This window comes from Melospiza georgiana, chromosome 10, assembly GCF_028018845.1.
Source record: "Melospiza georgiana isolate bMelGeo1 chromosome 10, bMelGeo1.pri, whole genome shotgun sequence".
NCBI lineage: Eukaryota > Metazoa > Chordata > Aves > Passeriformes > Passerellidae > Melospiza > Melospiza georgiana.
In genome coordinates this window covers 15,080,611-15,106,990 of record NC_080439.1, presented here as the reverse complement: position 1 = coordinate 15,106,990, position 26,380 = coordinate 15,080,611, and the positions used below count along the sequence as shown (strand labels likewise).

The window sequence follows — 26,380 nt, the reverse complement described above, 5'->3', positions numbered from 1 at the left end:
TAAGCACAGCAGTAAATTATCCTTCCTTACAGCCTGAAGAGCAGTAAGAAAGAAGCAGCCAGGTTAATAGCAAAGAAAATCCAGGTTAAATTTTAGTAAAGCCCTTTCTAAATCTACTCAACTCCTTTGGAAGTTTTTAAACACAATTGTTGGCAGGGAGCTGGGTATATTTAATGCCATATTAGTGCCATGGCTTACACTTGAGCTTTCAAATCCTTTCTACTTCTGCTTTTGGATTATTCTGACACTCAATGCCCTGCCTTGCAAGTGCTCCATTAAATTTCAAAGTAAAAAAATTACTGTCTCTAGGAAAGCAAGTAAGAAAGGCAAATAGGAGCACAAACATGAGTGATGTGAAGAGATTCTCACTGAATAATCTGGTAAATTAGTCACAAAAATCAATGTGCCTTTCCTGTCTGATCATATTACTTGTGTATAGCAGTTAAAGAATCTTTACATCCCTAACAGATCTGACAGGCTAAGAACTCTGCATCTGTCCCACTTCACCAGTTACTCCAAATAAAGTCAGAATAACTGTGTTTTCAAAGAGTTTTGCTGTATTGTCACACCTTGTCACAGATGTATTTTATGAAACATTCTTTTGTTAGGATTTTTTCTCCTGAGAAGCTGAGAGGCCTCAGAAATGAAATGTAAAAAATAATTATCTGCTGCTGCTGTGGAATGCAACAGCTGCATCTTTGATTTGTCTCATGTGGGTGTTTTTAATTAATGGCCAATCACAGTCCAGCTGTCTCGGACTCTCTGGTCAGTCACAAGATTTTATTTCCATTCCTTTCTATTCCTTGCTAGCCTTCTGATGAAATCCTTTCTTCTATTCTTTAATGTAGTTTAGTATATCATTTTCCTTTAATATAATATATATCATAAAGTAATAAATCAGCCTTCTGAAACATGGAGTGTATCAGATTCTCATCTCTTCCCTCGTCCCTGTGAACACAACCACATGACCTCAGGTGGGAGCAGTGAGCAGGGCTGGTGCTTTCCCAGCAGAGCAGCCCGCTGGCTCTGCCACCAGCCCTTGTTTGCAGTGTGCATGGACTGAATGGCACCTGAGAACAGCTCCCAGACATCAGCACCCCAGCACGAACCTGGCGTGTCGGATGGAGGCGATGGCACTGCTGAACTCGCTGTCGATGCTCCTGCAGTTGTAGAACTCCTCGTAGGCTGGCCTGGAGGAGCCCTGGTACTCGATGCGGCTGATGCGGCAGATGCCCACGATCAGGATGATCAGCATCAGCACGAAGGCCACGCACAGCGCCCCGATGATGATGTACAGCGAGTGACGAGGCATGTTGGTCAGGCTCTCTGCCATATGCCCAGACTTCCACTGCAGATCTGCCAGTAAGAAATAAAAGGTTACCATTAATTAAAAATTTATATCCGTCCTGCTGAATGGAACTACTTTCAGATATGAATATTCAATAGCTAAGACTTTTGAAATGATGGAGATAGGTAATTTGAACTTTCCCAGGCTCTGTTACCAATACACCACCAGGCCACATGCTACAAATTTGAATAGCACTATGCTGAACCTTCACCCACTTTTTTCTGTTGATTTTAAAGGTCATATAGGAACACCTATCTAGTTAGATCTCCTGTGTCACCCAAGGAACAGAAAATCAAGTTATTCTTGCATTATGCTATTTTTATATTACAGGCTCTCTAAAGGCAGGCAAGTTTTATGCAAAAGCTTCTAGGAAACAACCAGTTCTCTTGTGCAGTTTGTTCCAATAGTGAAGCCTTCCACTAAAATGTGTTATTTAAGATGTACTAAACACACTTAGTTTGTAATTTGAAACACAGACTTTCTTATGCCTATCTCCACCAAACTGCAGAGACTTCAGCATTTCAAGGACAAAAAGGACACGTGATAAGGTCCTACAGTAAGGAGCCCATTGTAGTCTTTTTCCAAGCATAATTTCCCTGAGATTCTCAAAGCAGACCTTAAAATAAAGCCAATCTGGAAGAGGCTTCTTGTATTTATGTATTCCAGATCTTGTATATAAATATTCCTGATCCCCAAACTCTATCTATGCCAAACAGATTTTCTATCAATTGCCTATGTCCTCAGATCTGTTTCTCTCTAGCATGGATCAGAATATTTCTAATTAACCTGTACTTCCCTCCAGGGTACATTTTTGGCAGCCTATGGTCTCATATTATTTCAAAACAGGAACAGACTTGAATCATCCTGACTACAGAAATGTAGCACTCTGCAAAAGTTATTTCTAGCAGGTGCCTGTTCCTTTTTCAAATGTACTTCTGCTTTGCCCTGATTTAGAATCTCCCTTTCCTCAATCACAAACAGGCTGGTAACAGGGCTTCCAAGCACATGCTTTGGGAGGTTAAGATATTCTCAGAAGCCACCTCTCAAAGATGCTGATGATGGCAGATAATTCAAGCACCTGAGTTGAAATCTCCAGTTCAGCAGCAGTGGATAAAATCTTAACCTACAGCAGAAATACAGGGAGTGTACAAGGACAGGAAAAGAAATCTGTTTTAGAGGCAGGTGGTGAGAAAGGCCAAAGCTGTAACATGTGGGATTCAGCTGGGCAGAGTTTGGAGAAATGGCTGCTCTTTGTCACAACAGTGAAAGTTGTCCTGGAGCACCTCCCAGCTCAGGGGTGCTCAGACTTTGTCCACAAATGGGAGCTGAGTTTAAGGACTGGCTGTTCATTTCTCTTATCTTCTTCAGAGGTCAGTAAAGTTTTGATCAGCCTGAATCATTCAGTGATTTAATGTTTCTAAAGCACTGTAACTGCAGTTTGCCCAGTCAGGATATGAGGGAGGGAATACAGCTGTGCTCTGTGCAGTTTGGGATGGGCTTCTATTTCTGTTCTGCAGCACATCTGTCACACACAGTGGTTTCTGTCAGGCTGTCAGACTAGGCTGAATTCAGATCTAATGTCTGCAGATATATGGCAAGATATTTCTGATTTAGATTCCACGTCTTCCATTTCTGGATGACCAAGATGAGAAAAATTTCTTCCCTTTTTCCTCACCGTATCAAAATATAAAGATTAATATCTTGTACTCCAGAGATTAGAAATAGCATATGACAGCTCAAAATAACAGCATTTTGAGTTGTTATATTAAAGTTCATAAAATTAATTAGAAATAAGATTTCAATGCACACGATGGTCTGTACTAGAAATTCTTCATAATGTCAGTTTTCAAGTAACCACACGGTTTGGCATACCTCAGTGACTACATTAATAATTACAAATGTGGCAAAGGTAAGGATATTAACAAATAACCAGCAGGCATTAGAGAATTCATACGAGACATTTGTAAGCATTTTAACAGTGAATGCTCCATTAACTGTTTAGGCAAATGCATTTCATTTTGAAATAAAGAATATCCTCTGTATAATTAGGACCAATTTAATCCTATTTAATTGGAATTGCTAATACTGGTAAGGATCATAAGATGATATTAAAAAATATCACAATTCATCCAGGCAAGGTACATCTTATCTAGTTTGTTGAATATACAGCAATTGGAAATTAAAAAGAAGAGTCTGACAAGAAGATAACCCTGAAATCCTGTTAAAGTAGTCACTTCAAGCAGCTAAACCAGCTGGTGAAAAAACTATAAATAGGGTGGTTCTACAAAAAAGATTAAGTAGCAATAGCCTCCTTCATGGTCAGTAACAGAAAATCTCAAAGGATAAAATGTGATTTATTTAGTCAAATGCCACTCAAACACCAACTTCTTAATAAGTCTGGCTTTGTGTCTTTTTCTAGCATTCAAAGGCATGGTCCAATGCAAAGTCAGTATGCAGTGTTTAAATTTAATTTCCATCACATTACTACCGTTATGTACAAACTGCTGAAATATAATAAACATGGCAAAGAGAACTGTAAAGATGAACAGAAGCACATTTACTAATAGATTCAAACTTTAGAGCTCAAAGAATTCCACTGCACCATTGTCTCAAGTCTCCATTGTCATTGTCTCCAGTGAGTTCAGAAGTGCTGCACCTGTTTATAAAAGAGCTGGATATGGCTATCTAGAGATGATTAGAATTAAGTTCCCATCATTAAGTTAATTCACAGCTCATTCACAGTGAGCACAAAGATCTTCACATGGCTATTTCATACATTCTGCCTCTCCTGGACTCTCCACTGTGCCATAAGGATGCCCTTACAGTGAAGTTTCTCTTTAAAATGAGAAAGAAGCCCACACTGAAGCTCTTCCTTCCAGCGGAACCTCTCTTAAGTCTTACTGAATGCTTTGGATATATTTGGTCTTGGACTCCTTCTTCTATCTAACAAATTTGATGGAAATTAGCCTATGGCTGGAATAGTTATTCCTGAAAAAGTTGTTAAATGCCTGCATACACAAATTACAGAACAATTACACCAGTTTCCTTAGGTAAGCAAGTTCCAAGTTGTTTTGCTGAGACATCACTAGAGCTGCAGGTGCTCAGAAGTCAATACAAGCCTGTTAGGAATGTGCTTATACTGCTATGGAACACACTTGATCCAAAGTGTGCAGGGAGGCTGTGAAGCATGAGCACAATTAAAATGCAAACTGAGTGCCCAGCTCTGAGACAGCATCCCTCACAATCCAGTCTGACACATCTCAAAGCAGGGTGCCCAGAAAAAGTAGTTTTTAATTTTCACAACCACTTTTGAAATGCTATGGCCAAAAATAAAATTAATTTACCATTATTGTGTTCATTTACGTATGATTCAGAGTATTTGTGCAGATAGGTATTTAGAGATAAAGAAAAAGTTCCTTTAATATAACTTATAATTTTTAAAAATGCTTCGAGAACTCCAACACTTACGTATTTCACAGTTTGCACCGACCCATCCATGAGGACAATGGCAGGTGTAACCACCAGGCTGATCTATGCAAGTTCCAGCATGGTGACATGGGTTGCTGTCACAGTCATTTACATCAATTTCACAGTCTTCACCTTACATAGGAAAAGAAAACCAAAACCAAAATTATGTATGACAGGTGCCTGATGTAGCAGTACATCCTCAGTCATTTAACTTCTTTCTTGCTGCAAAACTCCTTATAGTGCAATACATCTCTATTCTCAGAACATCAAAAGGATTCCAAGAAGGAAGTATTATCCTTATTCAACCAGGTGAAAATAAAGCCTGAGGACTAAGGGACTTGACTAACCTCACAGAGACTCTCATTTCTCTAAATATAATTTCCATCCCAAGAAAATGTGGTACAACAGACGATCATGGATATTCTGTTATGCTATGCAATAATGTAGATAATCAGTGCCTGAGAAACTGACAGGGTACAATGGAAAGCTAATTCTTTTCCAAAGAATATCCTTTAACTAGAAGAGATCAAAAAGCACAATTTGACCTATAAACCAGCTATGAATGGGTTTACCCATTACTCTCACATTGAATATTACCTTACATGACTAACAGAACATCAGATTGTAAATTATCTTGACATCAGATATTTGGATTATGCCAATCACATCAGTCTAAGTACAAGGCCAAAAGATTAAATGAGTTTCTTACCAGTACTCTGAAAGTGTAAATTGATTCATAACAAGTACTTTAGAGCTTTCAGCAGTTGCTTATTAAGATAATGGAATAAGAGGTTTCTTGAGCACACAGAAACTAAGGTCACTGTTAAAAGATTTTTCATTTTCAACAGTGTCCAATTAGTATATTGGGTTACCTGGAAATCTTCAAAATACTATTTTTAAAATGCAGTCTAGTCTCAAGTAGCAAGGTCATAAGCCCTGTTAAATAGCTGTTAGCTTTGTGAAGTCACTTTAGTAACAGGCCTTTTTTGCTACAAAGTTCAAAGCAGATGTAAGTATTATGAAAAGCTTTTTATTGTCACTAGACTGCTCACAATACAGCAAAGCTCACATTGGTTCATTTCTTGAAGAGACACAGTCTTACTTGGTATATGTCTTCCTCTAGACACAGTGAACAATGACAGCTAGGTGTTCTGTTTAACACACAAATCACTTGCCTGCATATCCAGGTGCACAAATGCACGTAGCATTCAGACCTTCACTGTCACAAGTGCCACCGTTCTGGCAGTTGATGTTAACACAAGGATCTTTGTATAATTCACAGTGCCTTCCTGAAAAGGAAAAATCAGTAATTGCCATTGACATGACTGATACTGGCAGCATGGAATCAGTACATGTGATAACTTGACTGCACCTGGATGAGTGTGCAGACTCCACACCTGTCATTCTGGGCTAATGATGCCATAGCAGTAAAGCCACGTGGTTTATGCTGGCTAAACTTTTTACACACATGCCTCCTCTCTGCTCTTCCCACAGGCTGTGGGCTAGGAGAGACAGGGCAATTTCTGATTAGAACTATTGGGTCTCTGAAAAACCACATAATGAAGCATAAACAGATCAGTTATCTAAAATTCTTCAGTAACATGTCAACAATAATTGTCTTGACTGAGAATTTTATGTAATAACTTATTAAATAACACAGATAAGCATTCAGATGCCTCTCATTACTTGTTGCTGGAAATGAGGAATATTACTAAGGTAATAAAAAAAAGAAATTCAAATGTATAATTAAAAATATATAACTGGATGGCTCTACCTCATGCCACTCTTTCATGCCCATTGTAGGCCTTGTGAATCCAGCAGGTTTGCCCTGGAGAAGACAGGGCAAGCTGCAGCTGGCATACAAAACATGTAACACAGCATATTTCCACCTAGGGACCAGGAGAGAGAATCTAATGCCAGTGCTGCATGTGTTATTTCTTGGGGTCTACTGTTCAGATAAAACATATGGGGCCACTGAACTCCCCAAGTGCTGCAATGATGGGAGCTCAGTGATCAGCAGAAGCAGCCTCCAGGACCAGGTGCCCCCTGCTTTCATTTCCAGCACGATGTGCTGTGCACACAGTGCTTGCAGCTCCACCAACAGGTCGGGTAAGAAGAAAAGATGAATATTATGGTGAACATTATGATTAAGTGCTGCTTATACTGTCATGAAAAGCTGAGGGTCATTTCCTCACCAGGCCTCTAAAATGATGAATTCTGCATCTATAGTTAAAGAGCAGTGCAATCACCAGTATGAAACACACATTTAGCCTCAAGCAGCTGTTAAGTGAGCGTTACTTATCAGCACAGATAAGGATTGATATGCTTAATGAGAAAATGCTAGAGCAATGTTCCTTAAAACACAGTCATTCTGTGTAGAATATTTATTTATTTATAATCCTAATAGCATATAAAATTACATTCAAAATGTCCTCAACGATTCAACACAGAATACACTAAAAAAGTATCACTTTAGCCTTCCCCACAGGATTTGTCACAGACCACTGATATGTGCTAATTTGTTTAGAGCTGAAATCTGTTGCGAGAGAAAAGATTTTGTATACCCAAACAAATGCTATTCTCATCTATTTTATAAATTACTTCAAAAATGCCAAAGCTGGATTCCATTTGAACACAGATCTAAGAATAGCTGCAGTTAACATGGAAAAGCAGCCACAGACCTACTACCCTCTCTGGGCTTTACAGTCCTCTCAATGAACAATGAAGATAAAGCTTTTATTTCTACTCCTTTGTGCTAATCTATTTCAAATACTAATATTTTATTATTATGTTTTAGCTCACTTCACTAGAGAAAATAAAAAATAATTTGAAAGCTCTCTGTGTAAAGGCTCCAACAACAACTGATGAAAAAGTCTATTTAACAGTTATGGGTTTTTTAAAATCTCATCACTTTCTAACATATCATAAAAACAGCAGAAAAAACTACACCTGAGAAGAACAGAGAAAAATCCTATTGTGCCCAGACCAGGACATGCATTATTCACAGAGGAGCTAAATCGTAACTATTAATTTGAATAAAGATTAAGGGATCAGGATCAATATTGAATTTTGTCTCTGTTAATTTTACATGAGGGATATATTTCTGCTCAGGATATGGTATCTCTGTAGCAGAACCTGCCGCAAAAACTGCAGAGAACACTTGCAAAGCCCAGCCTACCTTCGTACTCAGCAAGGCACATGCACTCGTAGCTGTTGACAAGGTCTCTGCAGGTGGCTCCGTTCTGGCAGGGTGCAGAGAGGCATTCATTGTATTCCTCCTCACAGTAAAGGCCATGGTAACCTAAATCACATGAAGGGGAAACAAAAATAGTTATGGAACACTTTGCAGTAAAAATTAACTATTAGGCGACTATAGACCATGGGCAGATGCTTGTCTATTTAAATATACTGTGCAAACTGATATTTGTTAAGACACTGATTTTAAAGGCATCTGTTCCCCAGGTGAAAATTACCAAGAAAATATTAGAAGCATAGTATTCTGAGAGAATTCCTAGCTCCTGTGATAAACCATAATGAGGTGTAAGGATGGAGGGTGGTGGCAGAGGTCAGAGGCAGCAATGTGAATACCCATACTCAGATTGTTAAAAGAAATACAGGAATACAGGAATATTGACTATCTCCCAGCTCCTTTGGATCCTTGCATCAAAGCCACTGTTCATCAAAGAGGTGATAATTGTATAACAGTAGTTAGAATGATTACATGTTTTAGCATTAATGCTGTACAATGTCAAAGCACTGCAGAAGCATTAAGGTACTTTCACCTTTACAGTATTTCCAAGCCATATGCAGGTACTATGGGCTGATTAAGTAAACATAGAAAGCAGAAGCAGAGAAGAGCTACATGGCTGTTAACAGCCACAGAGTAATTTGTACTATGAGATAAGAAAGAAGGAGTTAATCCACATGAAAACAGCACCTTTTTTATTACTTAGTGTGCCACACAATCATTAGCCCTAACAGTAGTTGAAATTACAGACCTAGAGTAGTCTATGATATAATACCAGGCACTGGAACTGTGTTCCTGTGCTTATAAAAGCTTGATTTCCTCATTACACTTATAAGAAAATTAAATTAATGAACATACAATGAATAAATATGCAGTGGGCATGAATACAGGTGCCAGTAAAAAGGCCTAAAATATGAAGTGTAGATTCTTCAGTGTGATTTTACTTCTTAAAGTAATCTCTAGTTAGTAGCAAAAGTCAGATATGAAAGGAGGGTATCTTTCATGAACACAGAACCAAAGAGGGGCATATTCTCTTAGTAAGTCACAATCAATCTGTATTCAGCATCCTGGTCTAAATATTCCCCAAAACTCTCAAAAAATAATAGAAAATAGGATAAATGTTGCCTTCAGACAATATTTGCATTTACCCTCTCCCTCCCTATTATGGATAATTCAAAACAACTTTTTGAAGATACAACTGTTGGTACTAGTCAAGATATATAGACAATACCATCCATTACGATTCTCAAAAAATCCCCTTTTCATAGGAAATAGTTGGGCTAGTAAGGTATTAAGAAACATTTCAGAACCACTTTCTCCAAAGCTGCCAGCCAGGCAATAGAGAATTAATTATGCTAAATGTTATGGGTTTTCTTGCTAGCCTACAATGATGTTTATCTAGTTTATGAGTATATGAAATATTCTTATGTAGTGAGATCTGTAGCCAACACATAAAAACCACCAAAATCAGATGGGAGAATCAGTCAGAAAAACAGATGGGAATTCCCAGTGTTTAACACCGATGTAATGAGATACTCTCAGAAAAAATGTTTCCCACTTCTCACCTTTGCAAGAGAACGAAGGGAATTTGTGACTAAATAGCTGTCTGGTTTCCAAAATCGATATGAACGATGGTATCACCTCGCCAGTGCAGCCTGCCCACGCTGCCAGACACTGCACACAGCCAGGGAAAGATGTTTCCTCTCTCCACGAGAGGGCAGGTCTCACCCACACACAATTTCACCCTCCCATCCTCACCCTGGGGCCAGCAGCCTCCTCCTGCTGGAACTGCTGGGATGGAGAACATTCCAGTGTGGGACCACCTGAGGGAAAGGCTTGCTTCTCCTCGGGGAGATAAGAGCCACCTTGTCATTCCTAACGAGCATTTCTCCTCGTATTAGTGCTTTTAAATTATACTGATACAAAAACCCTGTAGTACACTGAATTCATACAGATATCTTCAAAAAGACTACATAAATAATTTATACATTTTTGTTGAAGAATTTAAATTGAAACAGGAGCATTTTTCATAAATAACTTCAGAGTAATGGATTCTAGTGTAGCTGCTTCCTCTCCTTCTAGCAGTGTTGTGATTCTGCTGCTTTTTATGTTCCCAGCCAATGCCAAATGCAGCTCCTTGCATCTTTTGTGGTGTGCAATATTTCTGTGGATGTACTCAGAAAGAAAGAAAATATACCTACATTAACAACACTTCTCCAGCTACTGTGTCCTGAACAGGATAAAAAAAACCCACAGGAGGATTTGCAGCTTCAAAAAAGGGCAACTTTTCCAGGCCACATGAAATTGGAAAAATCTTTAGTAATAGAATCTTCATGAACTCAAGCAGAACCTGAAAATGAAGGTTTAATTCTGATGTGCTATCTTCAGAGGCTGAGGAATGGACATGGAGTCTAAAAAACCCTAAAATAGAGATGTCCCTATGTAACCCCTTTTCCCTCTATGTGGCCATCCCACTGGTACTGCCCACTGCTCCTGGGCTTTACAAAAGCAGAAACAGATCTGTTGCCATTCTTCTCTTGATCCCCAAATTCTTCTTCCTCTTTCTTCAGCAACTGGAAGGCTGCCTCAAAGAGAGCAGGTTATTTTGCTGATATAAATAAAATCTCATATCTTTTTAACATATAATAAAAACAGCAGAAAAAACTACACCTGAGAAGAACAGAGAAAAATCCATTTGTGCCCAGGTATGGCCTTCGATTACATGCTGAACTGCACTGTCTTTGTACATGGCTGTTAAAAACAGCAGAGGAGAAAATGGGAAAGGGAGCCCACAATCTGTGTCACACAGGCTGATGAGGAGAAGACATTGGGGTTGTCAAAGCCTTCAAGAGCAAAAGATACAGCAGAATAATCTCTCAAGAATGTCTGCACTATCAGGTTAACAAAAGAAAGGCAAAAGCTTACTCTTCCTTTAGGAATCAATACAGAACAAAGCTGAAATCTTTTGAGCCATTTTAGACACGAACCCCTCACCAGTGACTCCCTGGGCTTATTCATACTTAACATTTCACCCAATCAAGGCAGCAGAACATAAATCCCTTCTTTATGGGAAGGCCTGATGGGGTACAATGCAAGCCAGCTCTATTGTGCAGGGAACAGCATCAGTTCACACTTATGGCTGTTGACTACCACAGAGCTGCATGTTATATAGCCAGGAAGTAAATGTGCTCACTTAAATCTGAGCTTATACAGCAATTAAATAAGAGAGAAGAATACTCCAGGTGGCAAGAAGGTAGGAAGCCAGGCTCACCAGCCATGGTCAGATTGCATGGAATGTTGTCTTAATGTAGAAGTGGAAACAAGATGAGGAAACAGAAGCAATAATGGGCTCAGAGACAGTCAGGAACTGGAATTAACTTGAAGTCACTTCTTCCAGAGCTCACATACCTGCCCCAGTTACAAAATGTGGGAAGGGAAAAGACACAGAAAAGAAAAATCGCAACTGCTGCAAGACAAATCTTGCTCTGGCCTCGGCAAAGGCACTAAAATTAACTTATGCTCCTAGAACTATCTATTAAGCTGCATGAGCAGTAAAATCAAGGGAACATACTCCATGGTACTACTTCTGAAGTTGCAGTCACTTTTTATACCCTGCAGCACTTTTTCTGAAACTCCACTCTTTTCTTTTTCCCAAATGTTCTATATATGCCATCATATATATCTATATGGAGGACAGGTGTTAATGTCTGTACATGTGCTGTGCAGTTTGAAAATCTGTGTCTTTAAAAAACCCAAATCCAAAACCTTACTGTGATATTAAGCCATGCAATTTCTAGCTATATTTCTCCACTTAGGACCAGACAAAACTAAAAATACTATATTAAATATTTGCACTGGAAATTTATAATGGTGGCTGTATTAAAACAATTGCATATAAAGAGTAAAAAGGTTTATCAGGAGGAAGAAACTGGTTGGGGAGCCAGAGACTAAATAAACATTCTACAAAAAGACACAAAGGGTTCCCACTAGTTTCACCAACCAGACTTAAGATGAGAAGCCAGGAAAAGAGCACAGGAACTTTTATTAGAATTAGTTCTTTAATATGAGGTAAGAAGTAAAACATGAAACAACCTCTGTATCTAATGTACAAACATTAAGTATTTCTTTGTTACCTGTAAAGGGTGAGGTGATAAGTGCTAATAATTAGGGTGTGTAAGCATAGAAATACAGATTTGAGGTAAGGTTTCATGTTCAATTGAAAAATCACACACACAGTACAAAGCAGGTGTGGTTGCATAGGCTTGGGAGTTCCACAGAGCCCCTCAGCAGACATTTGAAGCATGTTCAACTTGGAAATAACTTACACACTTTCCTTACACTCTGAAAATAGGAACATTCAAAATATTAGACTGCTTTGCAAGTTAGCTTATACAAATTAGCTTTCCTCTACAAGCTATTAGATGAAAGCCCACAATGAAATCCAGCACACACACACAAAATTAGTAGCAAATGTCTGGTTGTTCATGTTCTGCAAATTGTGCAGCTATGCAAGTATAACCACTATCATTCATCATTCTTCAATCTGTACACTGGCCAAAGAAACAAAGAAGTCAATCTGCCTACCAAGCAAGGAGACTTGCACAGACCTTGGACTAATTGGAACAATTTAAAATTCCTCTCTTGTTTAATTTTTGAGACAGAAGTACCACAGATGAAAATCCAAAATCCAACTGATACTGTAAAACAGTGCTTAAAGGAAGGACAGTGTTCAGGTCACACATATAAGCAAAACTCTTAGGCACTTTGTTTCTGTATTAAAAAATTACATCCTCTGTCAAATACTTAAAAAAAAAAAAAAAAAGACTACAGCATCCTAGAGCTGAACACAAAATTTAAGTGACAGATTCCAAATTCATAAAACTGTTTTTCAGACATGTCAGATAATGAATACAGAAGAGAATTCTAAAATGTCATTTAACAGCCTTTCCATTAAAATACCTTAAAAAAAAAATTACATGTAGGAATTCAGGGATATGTCTGAAATCCTCCTGCACAAAGAAGCCAATGGTCTGGGAGCAGGCACAGATGCTGAGAGCCTGCAAGTCAGAAAGCCTCAAGGTCACAAGGCAGAGACCATTTCTTTCCTGGTAATATCTTTATTATTAACCCTTGATAACGCTTCTAAACTGTACCCAAATTTTATTCCTTCCCTTTACAAGTAATGTAACAGATACTGTCAAGGTCTCTTCAGGCAAAACTGTAAATAGAATCCAGCTTCTTAATATCCCAGAGACAAAACCACATTACTCACCCCCTCTATCAAACTGCTTCTTCATAGACATACCAAAAATGTATTAGGCTATGATTTGCAGTCATTAATTTGGGGTTTTTTAGAAATTGCAACATAGGAATCCTCAAGTCTAATTGCTCCTACCTGCCTTACACTCAATAATTATCCAAACCAAGGGCAAAGTGTAAGTCACAGTGCCTCCTTCATGATGATCTACACTGAAGTTGACTGCCACTTGTCTACTATCCTTCTAAGTCATGGGAAAAATATCTGAAAATAATTGATTAAAATTCTGCTGCTCTGAGTTAATAAAAGACCATAATGGTATGTTCATAATAATGAAAAGGCATAAAAGGTATAAAAGCAGGAAATATTCTGTCTATCCCTATCTTGATGCCACTTAGGTGCAGTTCTTAAATGACCTTCTGAAATAAGTTACCCAAGTTTTCAAACTATTGACAGATTAATGATGAGCTCACTTAATTTTGCCTCTAGTTTCACCTCTATGTGAAGCAAGTAATGTTATTTTTAAAAGTGAAGTTTACAGCACCCTACAAAATGTTTGGAAAAAATAAGTCTTTCTTTTTTTAATACACGGAGCAACACAAAAGAGTTTAACTAAATAAATGCCACATACGGTCCTGGATACCACCTCTAAGGCTCCTTATCTGTAACTTTAAAAAGCATAAGTATTGTTCACATAAAAATAAGTTTTCATAACATGAAAGTTCTAAGATTACTTTTAAGTCCTGAGAGAGACAGAATAATTTTGATAAAGCCAAACTATGGAATTCTAATCAGGTTTATGTGACAAAGTTCTGTAAAAAGCTTTTATTTGACTGAGAATATTTGACTAGCTTTTCTTTGTTTGAACTACAGGCAAAGAACTTGCTGAAGAAGATTAAAACTTCCCAGGGTTTCTTGGAAAGATAAATATCTAGTTTTTCCTACTATTAATGACAAGTGCTGTCAACAAATGCATTATAACATTACTGTGGTATTGTCAGCATTTCACTTTCATACTTTTCTCCTTTATAAAAGAGTATGTAATTTAACTATAAATCTGTCAACTCCAACAACAAATTTCCATAGCTTCTGGTAATTTGTGAGTGCCTCCCGAAATATTTCTGATGGTTCCTTTCATGTCTCTAAACAACAGATAAATTCTGACACCACCTAAAAATGCTGAATAAGTTAATTTCATTACAAAATCCCCATATTCATAAATATCCATAAATAGATTGGTGGGATACATGCACATCCTGAAAACAGAGATGGAAGAGATGAAGAATCATGACTGGTTTCTCAGAAAACAAGGAAAAGCAGCAGAAAGAAGGTATTCCTCTGAAAGGAGTGTAGAACAATGTGAATGTCACAGCAGAGCTACTAACTATCAAATGTCACTCCTTAGTTTATCCCTTGTACACTGGAAATTAGTTTTATCCTTAATTTCTTCAGTTTTCAAGTTTATAGCTTCATAGGAACAGACTAAAAAAAAAGATGCCAAAATTATTCAAGTGAAAAGAAAGATTGATGCTCACTCTGTAAGTGCTCAAGCAGCAGTGGATGTGTAGCTCTGGTTATCAGACATTTTAACTGCTACTTCACCTCTAATTAGCATTGCTAACATGAAGAAAGGGGGCTATAAGCACCCCAATATCCTGTTATGTTGGTACAAGGATGAAAAAAATCTGGAGCTAAACCAGTTGCTACAGAGACCCCATGAATGTCAGGCTGTGCTGCCAAACAGCTCCCAGCTGAGTCTCCTCACTGGACTCACCTGAGCAGCCCTGCTGGATCTCCTCTAGAGAGACAATTTGTGTAAACATGCACAGCAGAACTCAACCCTTTGGAATAGCCAATATTTTTCCTTCTCTACCTTTGTTCAGCCGCCTTGTCTGTTTTTCCCAAATGATCTGTGTCAAATTTTCCATTCTTTCTACCAAATTTTGTAAATCCAACAGTGCTGATGCCTCGCCTTGGAAAGATTTATACTGCAGACTACAGTTTTGTAATACAGCTGTAGAGTTCACTCAAGCCATATGGATCTCAGTGGGTATTTCAGTGCTCACTCTGCAATTTTTGGTTTTCCAAGTGCAATGTGTAGATTCCTATCACTGCTCTAAACAGACAGAACATCTGCTCAATCTGTTTTATAGACTGAGAAGAAAAGGAAGTCATTTTAAGCTATATATGGAACCTACATATAAAAATATTAGAAGATTTCCAGAGGATGTAACTTGGTACAAACCAGGGATACAGAGGCATCTGTAGCTGGTTCCAACGCTGCGGCAAGTGCCGTGTGCACACGGGTTCAGAGCACAGAAATCGATCAGCTGAGCGCACGTGGGTCCTGTAAACCCAGGACTACAGCTGCAGGAGAAGGCAAGTCTGTCTGCATAGCAGGTTCCGTTGTTGTGGCAGGGAGATGATGCACAGGGGTCAATTTTGTCCTCACAAGTGGTTCCTAAAAACCCTAAAAGAAATAAATGGGTTTGGTAAGTAAGCATCCTGGTATGCATACAATTTTAACAACTAAAGCAAGTCAAATGTAAGCCACAGAGAGATCTAGATTCCTTTCTTTTTTAATTCTATGAATATTATAAAAATAGAGACTTTTTACACCATAAATTCTATTTTTGCCTGTTAACAGTCTCTGAAAAGAGATGCTTCAGCTAATATCATATTATAAATGATTAAGGCAGGGAATTGCAAAAATATTTTCTGAAACCGACAGTGCTTATCTGCTTTCTGAGTGAATCTGGCTTGAAAAGTAGAGGAGATTTTCTAAAGATCAGGAGCTGGCTAGCCTAAAAAAAAGAAAAAAAAAGCCCAAACTGACCTATTTTTCCTCTGTTAATGTGTATGTAAAATCTAACAACCTCTTAAACATACATGCATTCACTGAGTTTCAATAACTGAAATATCTTTTAGAAGAACAAACTTCTCATTAGCAGGAGAGACAATGATTAATTAAAGCAACACCATGCCAAAACAGAAGGAAAAGGATATTCTTGCAAGGGAACTTTTAATGAGATGTAGGGAAGAATTATGTTTTAATAAATTACAGTAACAGCATCTTGTATCTATACATACACATACATCATGGATGTAGTAACACAATGTATGGTTACTGTATCCTGAAGTGAGAAAAGCATATTCAAATTCTAGAACCCTTCCAAATAACAGAACCAACTGTCCTTTCCATTCAATTATATATCTTTTAATAAGTATTTGGTCCTTTTGTACAGACCATCACTTTTCAGGCTTAAAATTCCCTGGAATATCTTACATTGTAAAAAGCTCATAATATTACAGTAGAATAATGAGCAAAGGTGAGTAACCCACATAGAGCATCCTACAGAGATCTACTTACAGAGTTAACACAACTTATTTCAATGGAACTAAGAAAACATGGGGAGGCCACAATTGCTCTGTAAGTGCCAGAGGTTTTGGATTTTTTTGGTCACAACTGGCAGCAAGATTTTACAGGTGTCTTCAAAACATGAGGTTCTGGAAAAACCACTTTCAATGCTGCATCTCCCTTAGATATCCATAAGTCTTACATCAGAATTATGGAATGGAAAGTATGAAAAAAATAATCTAATTTACAAAAAAAAAAAAAAAGGTAGCTATAAAGATGGAAAGAAAAGAAAAAACCTACAGATTGGACTTTTAAGTTTTGTCATACAAACTCTGCAACAGACCAGGAGAGAAAATCAGGTCTGGCAGGGCACAGATGAAGAACAGGCAAAGCCTTCTGTCCTCCCCATGTTGCTGTAGCTTCAATTCCTTCATGGGCTTTGTCAGGACCACCTGCTCAGCAGTGCTGAACAGAGAGAGCCTAAAAGATAACTAAACCATCAGAAACTGCAAAGAACAGAAACCCCAAGAGCAAGGATGTAATTCCAGCAATGGTTCACTAGCAAATTAACAAAGCCTGGACTGTTGTAATAAAATCTTGGTCAGATTTAAAAGAATCTGCAAGGACTTTTAACTATTACCAGGAGGAGATCAGCCAGTGAGTCCAGTGAAATCTCTCAAGTAACTCTGAAACCAGATTAACAAGGTTTAAGGAGACCTGAGGTCACACAATGACACTAATACAATCTTTGCAGTAATCTTCCCTCCAAAGAGGAGGTTACTGGCAGATGGCTAATGTTTCAAGTGACAAAGCACTTCAAGAACATATGCAGGTTTAAAATACACCAAAACATGTTGCCCTTGTGCTATCTTTGACTGCACTGTGAAATGCGTTTAGGTGATTCTGGAAGTTCAAATCTCAAGCATGAGTCAAATATCTGAAAATACTCAAAGCAGAAAATATGGAAATCTATTATTCTGGCATTTCTGAATGTACACTTAAATCCATACTAGTCAAATTGTTGAAAGCAAATAATGCAAGTAACAACTATAAAAATCAAATTCAGAGGTGTATTGACTGAAAACAACGAAATTCCAGAAGGAAAAAACCATAATTATGTGCAGAAAAATATCCCCTGAACTGCTCTTCAACCAGCTAACAGGGACCCAACCCTGCCTGAAGGTCATTGCTGGCATAAAAGGGACATGAAATGCAAAGTGCAGTGGTAATTTGAAAGAAGTGAATACAAAATCTACCAAGGAATAACACAGAAGGTAAAGGGGAAAGGCAATAATGGAAAATATTTATACTGGTAAAACCCACAGTACAATGCCTGTGCTTACATGGATGGTCATTTGGCTACTTGTCAGGAAGTACAACAGAGATATACTTTATAAATTTATAAAGATATGCTTTATAAATGGCTACAGACCTCCAGTGCAGTGACAGAAACTAGATCAGATTTCAGAGACAGGTTCTGAATAAATCCAAATTTCTCACCACAGTGGGATTTTAATTATTTGGCTACTGAAAGCAAAAGAGTCATGTGCAAGTCAAGGAAGTCAAACATTTTCTGAAGACACCACAGAACTGCCTTTTATACAGCTTGTAGAACAACTAACTTGTCTGAATGTTACATTAGACCCAATTCCAATAATTACAAGTATGTGAAAAATTAGGCCTGTCAATTGCAAGGGCTCAGGACTACAAAACTTTTAACTTCAAAATGCAGGGATAAGCACTAAAAGAAATACAAGCAATTTATTATTTTCCCTATAGAAATTTGTCTTGTAAGGAAATAGAAATAAATGGTATTTCATCAGAATTCTGTAGAGAGAAAAAAGTTACTAATCAGAAGGATCAAGAAACCATTAAAACGCTGTAAGATTTTGATTGAAATTCACTCTAGCTAAGTCTTTCTTGATGAAGATGAATAGAGGCTAAACCCATTCAAGCATTAAGGAGAAGTCTATTAAAAATAGGAGCAATTTGGGAAGGTGCCAGGTAAAAACATTAGATTAGTGGAAAGTACCAGAAACTAAACAGCCATAAAAAATTTTAATTAACGACAAAATGTTCTTCAGGTAAATTAAACTCTCTTATGGTAATATGAAAAATTCTGCATTCTGATCACCAGTAACCTTGGGAAATCTTCTATATGCAACAGCTGTGTGACCCAGTTTCCTGTGATCAAGATTGTAAATGGGTTTATTCTATGTAAACCTAAAGAAGTTAGAATGACATCTGCAAGATGTCCTAGAGAAAAAGGCTTTTACATGAACTATGAAGCAGAGAAAATAGTGAAAACCTTAAAACCTAAACTACTTTAAGTCCCAGAAAATAATTTCTGTTCTCTCAGTCAATTAAGATTCATGGTGACAATGTGCATTTTCTGGCTGCTATTGCAAATCAACACGTATGAATCACAACTTAGCATCTTCTACAGCTGTCAAACCATTTTCTAAACCACAGAAGCCATTATAAGAGCATTCATAAATTTATTGCTTTCCAGTATTTTCAGAAATGCCTGTAGATATTTCAGGACACTTTTGCTCAGTGTGTTGCTAGCAGTAGTTACCTGCAGCTACTCAAATCAAACTGTCAAAAGTAAATAAAATCAATGCTAAAATGTGAATTTCAAGTAATCTATATATGTTGAACTCTTTATCATAGCATTGTTTTTGCTCTGTCTTCTTTTATTCTAGAGGATGACTGACATTATTGCTGCCATTTTTCAAAAATATATTAAGCCAAATTAAAATATTTCTGCTCCGTTTGTCCAAGCTGGTGACCTCCACATAAAGCATGTAGGAAGAGCCCAAGAACCCAGGTCAGTTTGATGGGGTTGGCCAGCTGAATGCAAGTTATTTTTATCAAAGATTAATGTTTTCCTATAACACTGAAGGCAGTTAATCTATACTTATCATCAGAACATCAAATTTGCATGGAACAGAACTTCAGAAATATCTTGCAACAGAAGTTTAGTTCTTTATTGTAATTGATCTGCACTTTGCTCATTATTGTCTGGCTTTGTTTTAAACCACAGCCCGCTACTAAATCATTTTAATATTATCGTATGAGCAAAATTCACAAAGGGTGAAGTACCTTCAAGTACCAAGTCTTTCTTTCTATCTAATTTTATAAAATTTTGTCTGGAAGGAACACATTTCCTCACCAAACAATCAGTTAATTTCCACACAGTTGTTTTTCTATCTATTTTAACTTCCAGCAAAGATTTCTGTGAATTTTCTAACTACATAAATAAGGATCACTAGCTTCAACATCTCTAAAACCTACATTGATTTATTTAAAAATATGTGTTTATTAATTTAATGCAATGACATTTAGTTATACCAATCAGGTGTATTTTATGTTTCCAATTATTATTTGTATATTTAGTTCCACTTCAGGGTATTTTGGAAATACACATAACTTCTCAGAAGCTTAAAGAAAATGGAATAACCAAATTTGTAAACAGATGAGCAGTACCCCAAGCAGTTTAAATTAAATCTATTAATGTTACTGTCAATACAATAGTGTGTTATACACTGCAATAAGTGGAAGAAAACAAGAGGACATATTTAAGAGTGATAAGGATGGAATGATTCTGAATATAAATTTCAAATATTCATTTTCATGCTTAGTACATGTAGGGTTTTAGAATGTCTAGAAGTTCCTTTGCATGATCATTTGAAATTAATATTTACTAAATGTATGTTTATTAACATAAAATTAATAAAACAATCAAAGATCCCTATCCAACTGTAAGCAAGTACAAGATCCAAACATTATTTAGAAAGCAACAGTGTCAAAATTTTAAACAAATTCTTTGGTCTTCAGTATTGCTTAAGCTTCTTCACTACAAATTCAAGTATAAAATCCAATTTTCTCTTTACAGGTGATTCCACAACATCATATAAAAGCTTATTTTCTGACGTATTTTGGATATTAAAACCTACAGTGCATCCTACAGAAAATGAACTCTGTAAGCATAATGAAATTTTCTTCACTAAAGGACTCTTAAGACAATAAAATTGTCTAAAGAGTCATCAAGAATTGTTCACATCTGAGGTAGGCTGCTTTTTCAAGGCCTCAGGTTTAGCTTTCTGTCAGTTATCATGCGCTTTTTCATGAACTACAGATCTCGTTTGTAAAAGAAATGCACAATCTCAAGATCATTCCTCATTGTTTCCATCTGATTCCTTCATCTGTCATCTTTTTCTTTTCCTTGTGTGATAGCTGCTGCATTTTGTTATCCTTTTCCAAGATGTATTCTATCTGCAGACTGTAGTTCCTACACAAACATAAGCTCCTTGGTTACCTTTCCCCACAGTGACAGAAAGAAAAGCTTTTTCTCAACAAGCGATTGCCATTAAGCAGAGCAGAATAGCAGCAGAGCAAGAGACCTCACTTAAATTAGAAAATTGGAGGTTGGCAGGAAAATTTGCAAGTTACTGCATCTGCAATTTTCAACTAACTACTCTGTTGTATTTACAAAAATCACTGGATCTCTTCAGAGATTAAAGCCCAAACAAAAGCTCCCAAATTATGCCTCTGTGAAAGGATAACACCTCAAAAGATGTAAGAATGATCAAGGGACAGGCATTAGTAAACTTGGACAATACATTTTGTTAAATCAACTTTCTTTCCTTTCACAAGCTATCTGAATTCTTCAGTTCGTTGACATTAGCCCTTCCAGAACACAATGAAGAAGCAACAGTGCCTGGCCCTGAGCCCAGCAGTGACCCTGCCCCGTGGGCACCAGGAGTGAGGCTGGGCCATGATCAGCATATTCATTAACAGGGCAGCAGGAGAGCAGTTAATGAGCCACACACAGAAACACGTATGGCAGACATAAAACAACCAAAAATCTCAGTAGTTGCTCTTCCCAACATTATTGGAAAGATCATTGCCTGCACTGCTTTCTTAAAGATTCTTGAACATTCCTTTCAGATTCTTGAATCTTCCTGAAAGGTTTCTTTGGGAAATTGCAAGTTAATTATAGACCAAGACTAACATCTAATATTTTTTCTCCTGAATTTCACTACTATTTTCAAGGGAAACAATTTCCAAGAATTTTCCACATGCAGGATCGGCATGCCTGTCAATATGTCAGTTTCAACACAGCAGTTAAGTGTTAAAGCATAGCACTCTAGAAAAGCAAGGAATCAGCCTGAAGAAACTACAAATAATCTTCATTATTAAGCACGTAGATATTACCAGAGCAGCTATCAAAGATTTACACCCTTACAGCAAGCATTAAAGCACTGGTAGAACAAAACCAACATCCACAGATCAAGGAAGGACAGAAGTATAATTAGCTCAAAGTTCCAATCTTAATTATAAATAACTAATGGGAGGCTTCATAATTGAAAACTTCCACTCATGATAATTTTTTCATGCGCAATTTAGGGATCTGTCATTGCAGTCAGCACAGTGTTATGAAAGAACACTCTGGCATTGGGGTGTCCTTGTTTCACATTTACAAGATTTACCAGTGAGAATCAGTGAGAAGCTTTCATGTCAAGAAAGGAATATGTACAAATGGAAAGGAGAATTAATTAAAACTTTTGGGGATTGAAATAATTCCTTTAGTTATTACTTTTACACACATTTTAGCCAACTGGCCCATGTGCAGAAAAGTGCAAATATTATAAGGGAGACATCTTTTTCTTACACATTTAGTGGACAACATAAAAATCAGATCACATCCTCAGTCTCCTCAAATTCACCATTCTCATCAGTGCTGGAGTCTGATTTCTATTGTAGAAATAAAGAACATTTCCGCACCACATATACACTGAAACACTAAACTCCTACAACACTTCATATCCTGCTGCTGATTATCCAAAATTTCTCATCTCATTGTCTTTTCTGCCTACAATTACAAGCTAAGGCACAATTTAAAAAAAAAAAAATATACATGTCACTATAATTGAAAATTTAGAGTAAAAACAGCAAAAATTTAGAGTAAAAACAATTTAGAGTAAAAAATTTAGAGTAAATAAAAATTTAGAGTAAAAACACTTTCTATGAGGTACTAGAGAGGAGTTTGCTGGTTACCTTCAGGGCACTGACAGCTGAATCCATTGAGGTGGGATGAGCAGGTCCCCCCATTCTGGCACGGCTGCTGGCTGCAATGATCAATCTCTGACTGGCACAGCTCTCCAGTGTAACCTACAAAAAGGCTCACAATATTCAGAAGATGGAGCAAAAACAAGGGTTTACCACTAAACATACTGCTCAGCCAGCCAAGTAGTACCATTATTTTTCTTGAATCAAATTAACCAATATAAGCAATAGAATCTAGGACAGTCTCTCTCCTTACAAAATGAGATTTCTAATTAAAATGTATACTTCATGAGAGAAGCATACAAAACCAGCAGAATTCTAGAGACTTCATCTGTTTTATTTTACCAACAGCAATATTCTGACATCACTAGTGAATTGGCAATAGATATTGGGTCCTCATTGGTACTCATAGAACTAAAAAAATAAAGTCATTTTGGTATGGCTTTCAAATGCAAATAGAATCCCAAGTCAATAATCTCTAGCAAGGCTTTAAACAGAACTTAACACTGTGAATTATTTGTGCATATGCTGAATGTCTGTCATTTGCTCCTACTTCTGGGCTTCAAGAAGAGTGTTTATTTTAAGTGGGAGCTGTGAAGAACTGCTCAGCACAGTTGCAAACTCTTCCAAATATGCTTCTATAAGTTCACAAGCTACAGATTGTGTGTACTGTACTATTTGACCATAAGTTTGCTTTGTTCCATATGTCTGATGTCTGTAACACATCCCCAAAAAATGAACAAACTTAAAATACAATCTAAATTATTCTACACTCCATACCTAAATTTCATAACAAATACCACACATTCCCCTTTTCTAATTTTTAATTACTTCCAAGAAAATATCTTGGATGCATGACTGAGGAAAAAACCACATGCTACATCCAGGCACATCTTATTTTTTTAAAAGGAACCCTACAAAAAATTATTAATAATCTTCCATAATGAGCATATTTAACCAAATGGCTGGTGTTAAAGGCTAGTAAGCAATGATTATCACTGCTATGAACAGATGTAGAAGAGAAAGACCCCCAAGGTGAGACAGAGGACATACATGCACAGGATTTAGCTGATGCAGGGGAGAAAAAGGAAAATAAAGTAGAAATCCCTCCCCCCCAAAAATTAAACAATTTGGGGGGGAAACACCTATGGTTTTATGAAATAATTATTTTTAATGCAATCATTTATAAATAAAATATGTCCTATCGTATTACCACCTATAGGGCATGTTTTGTCCATCTGAAAGAGAATATGATTTAGGAATAGCATCCCAAATATGTTACAGGGACTAGAAATGCAGAGGCACTAAACAGTCCCCAGAGAAAGGGGGGAAAAGCAGTTTTTTGTGAGATACACACTAAGAATCATTACAACTCTACCTTTTGTGCTGACATTTAACTTCATAACATTTCCTTTTACCAGAATTTGGGAAACATGATCATGTTCACATATAAATGTTTCTGAAACTTGCATAGGGAGACACATAGGATAATTAAACTCTTACCTTCAATTTTCTTTAATATTTTTCATATGGAATTAATATTTTTTTAGAAATTCAAAGTTAAATGACAACAGTTAGTTTTCCAGACTGTTTTTAGTGTGTGGACACACATTTTGGTGGATACAATAATTATGGGTAAAACACAAACCACTGAACTTAAAAATGATTGAGCCATTTGAATGACATTAGACATTTGATATTAAAAAAAAAAAATAAGAAGAATTATTTTAAAAACCCAAAAAGCTAAACCTAAGCTTATGTGGTGGTCACAGAACACTACTGGGAGAAAAAAAAAGCTGATGTAAACTAAATTTTCCTCCTGTGTTTTTAGTAGGTAAAGTTCCACTAGTTATGATTAATTCCCTCACAGGGCTAAGGTTCAGACATGTGCTTTCTGTGGCATTTTTCACCAGTGAAGAACCTTCCACTGCCCTCATGTTGTTGTTGCAGTTTCTGTCTGTTCTGGTATCAGAAGTTTCACAGTTCACTGCTCTGCAAAGAGAGATGCACCAAATGTCAAGCAAAGCTGCATTATTCAAGAATTCAAAACCTACCAGGCAGGCAGCTGCAGGTGAAATTGTTCCTGTCGTGTTTCTGTGCTACATCAGTGCAGGTTGCATTGTTCTGGCAAGGTTGGCTCTGACAGGCATCAAATTCTTCACACAGGGAACCCTTATATGCATCTTCACACTCACAAAAAAATGTTGCCTAAAAACAAAGAGGATATGTACTTCACAATAAATTTTCAAAGATTATGCTTTCATTTTATACACTTCTGAACAAAGATGGTTTGGTTTTCCTGTTCATAACAACAGTAGTTGCTATAAATACATCAACTGAACAAAGTTACTCCTTGAAATACTAAACCTGCACCAATTCTTCAGCTTAAATTTTTAATGATGTTGGGTCATTTCATCTAGACAAGGAGTCTGGGATCAGATCCATAATATCTAAATCATTATACATTTTTTCTTCCATTCCAGAAATTAGATTTATAGGCTGAAATAAATGTCAGAATAAATAATGTCCAGATTTACTGCAACAAAGTCCTGCTACAGATATGCACTCTCTACATGACAAGCTCCCAGAGTGGTACTTCAGCAGTAACACTCCCTTTAAATTCTGTTAAAATATGTCTTCTTCTGAGTGCATTCATTACCTTTTCCAAACTTTGCTGTTTAATAAAAATCAAGACCACTACACCTCTTAAAGTACCTACAGGAGGCATGATATGGCACATATTTGTTGGTAATAAAATGATTCAAATCAGATTTAAAAACTCTTTAGGTGACTAAGATTGTTAAGGAAGTCTCCAAGAAAGGCAGCAAGGAAAGCTCTCTCCTCTGTGGTATGCATTTAGATGAGATCTGAATCTTTGTTCTTCAAACACTAGATGGCAACATCACTCACTCTCAGCTGTCCCAAAGCCAGACCTTCAGTGCTGGAACGCAGCTGTCCCATGCACAAACACTGGAATGCAAAGTGCAGAACACGCATGGAACTAGAAACAAAGAGATGGGGGCTTCTGGCTTTACTTCATATGAATAATCAGCTGTGACTTAAGTAGAAAATAATCATCTTCACCTAAATAAAAAACTTCACTCGGTAAACTCCAGATTCCACTCTTCTTTACAACTATCCCACTGGCAGAGTTACACAAGAATAAATATGATACATCTTCAAAACTCAAATCCATGACTATGTTATTCATCAGGAGTGCCAGAAGCCCTTCTTAAGTGTACAGCCTACACATGTTCTGGAATTGACCCCAACCTCTTCATCAAACAGCTCTGAGTATCTCACACACCAATGACAGGTTTCCAAAAAAGGCTGTAGTTCAACAGAAAGGAAAGACAGTCAAGCAAGACAGAATCAAAATTATTATACTCACATAGCACAGTAACTATCTTTAAAGTTTTATCCAAGAGTTTGATATAGGGATCAATTTACCATAAAGAGTATTAACAAAATGGGGTTTGAAAGCTGTAAAAGAAAAGCATTTTAACACTTCAATCTGAAATATCTAATGACAGGTAACAGTTCTGAGATGCTGACAAGTTATTCTGTGGAGAAGATTAGGTTATGATCGCTTCCCCAATTGATATTACTTTTTTTTTCCTGAATAGATAA

General features: G+C 37.1%; 1 protein-coding gene across 1 annotated transcript in view; it reads right to left on the bottom strand.

Moving 5' to 3' along the window:
* Positions 1-26,380, bottom strand: part of DNER (delta/notch like EGF repeat containing) — a 107,572-nt gene that overhangs the window by 5,610 nt on the left and 75,582 nt on the right. Inside the window, exons 6-12 of the mRNA XM_058031430.1 lie at positions 24,805-24,958; positions 22,742-22,855; positions 15,566-15,790; positions 7,995-8,117; positions 5,992-6,105; positions 4,817-4,948; positions 1,110-1,356 (exon numbers count right to left, since the gene is read on the bottom strand). Of these exons, the coding sequence (XP_057887413.1) occupies positions 1,110-1,356; positions 4,817-4,948; positions 5,992-6,105; positions 7,995-8,117; positions 15,566-15,790; positions 22,742-22,855; positions 24,805-24,958 (1,109 nt within the window). The remainder of the gene's footprint in view (positions 1-1,109; positions 1,357-4,816; positions 4,949-5,991; positions 6,106-7,994; positions 8,118-15,565; positions 15,791-22,741; positions 22,856-24,804; positions 24,959-26,380) is intronic.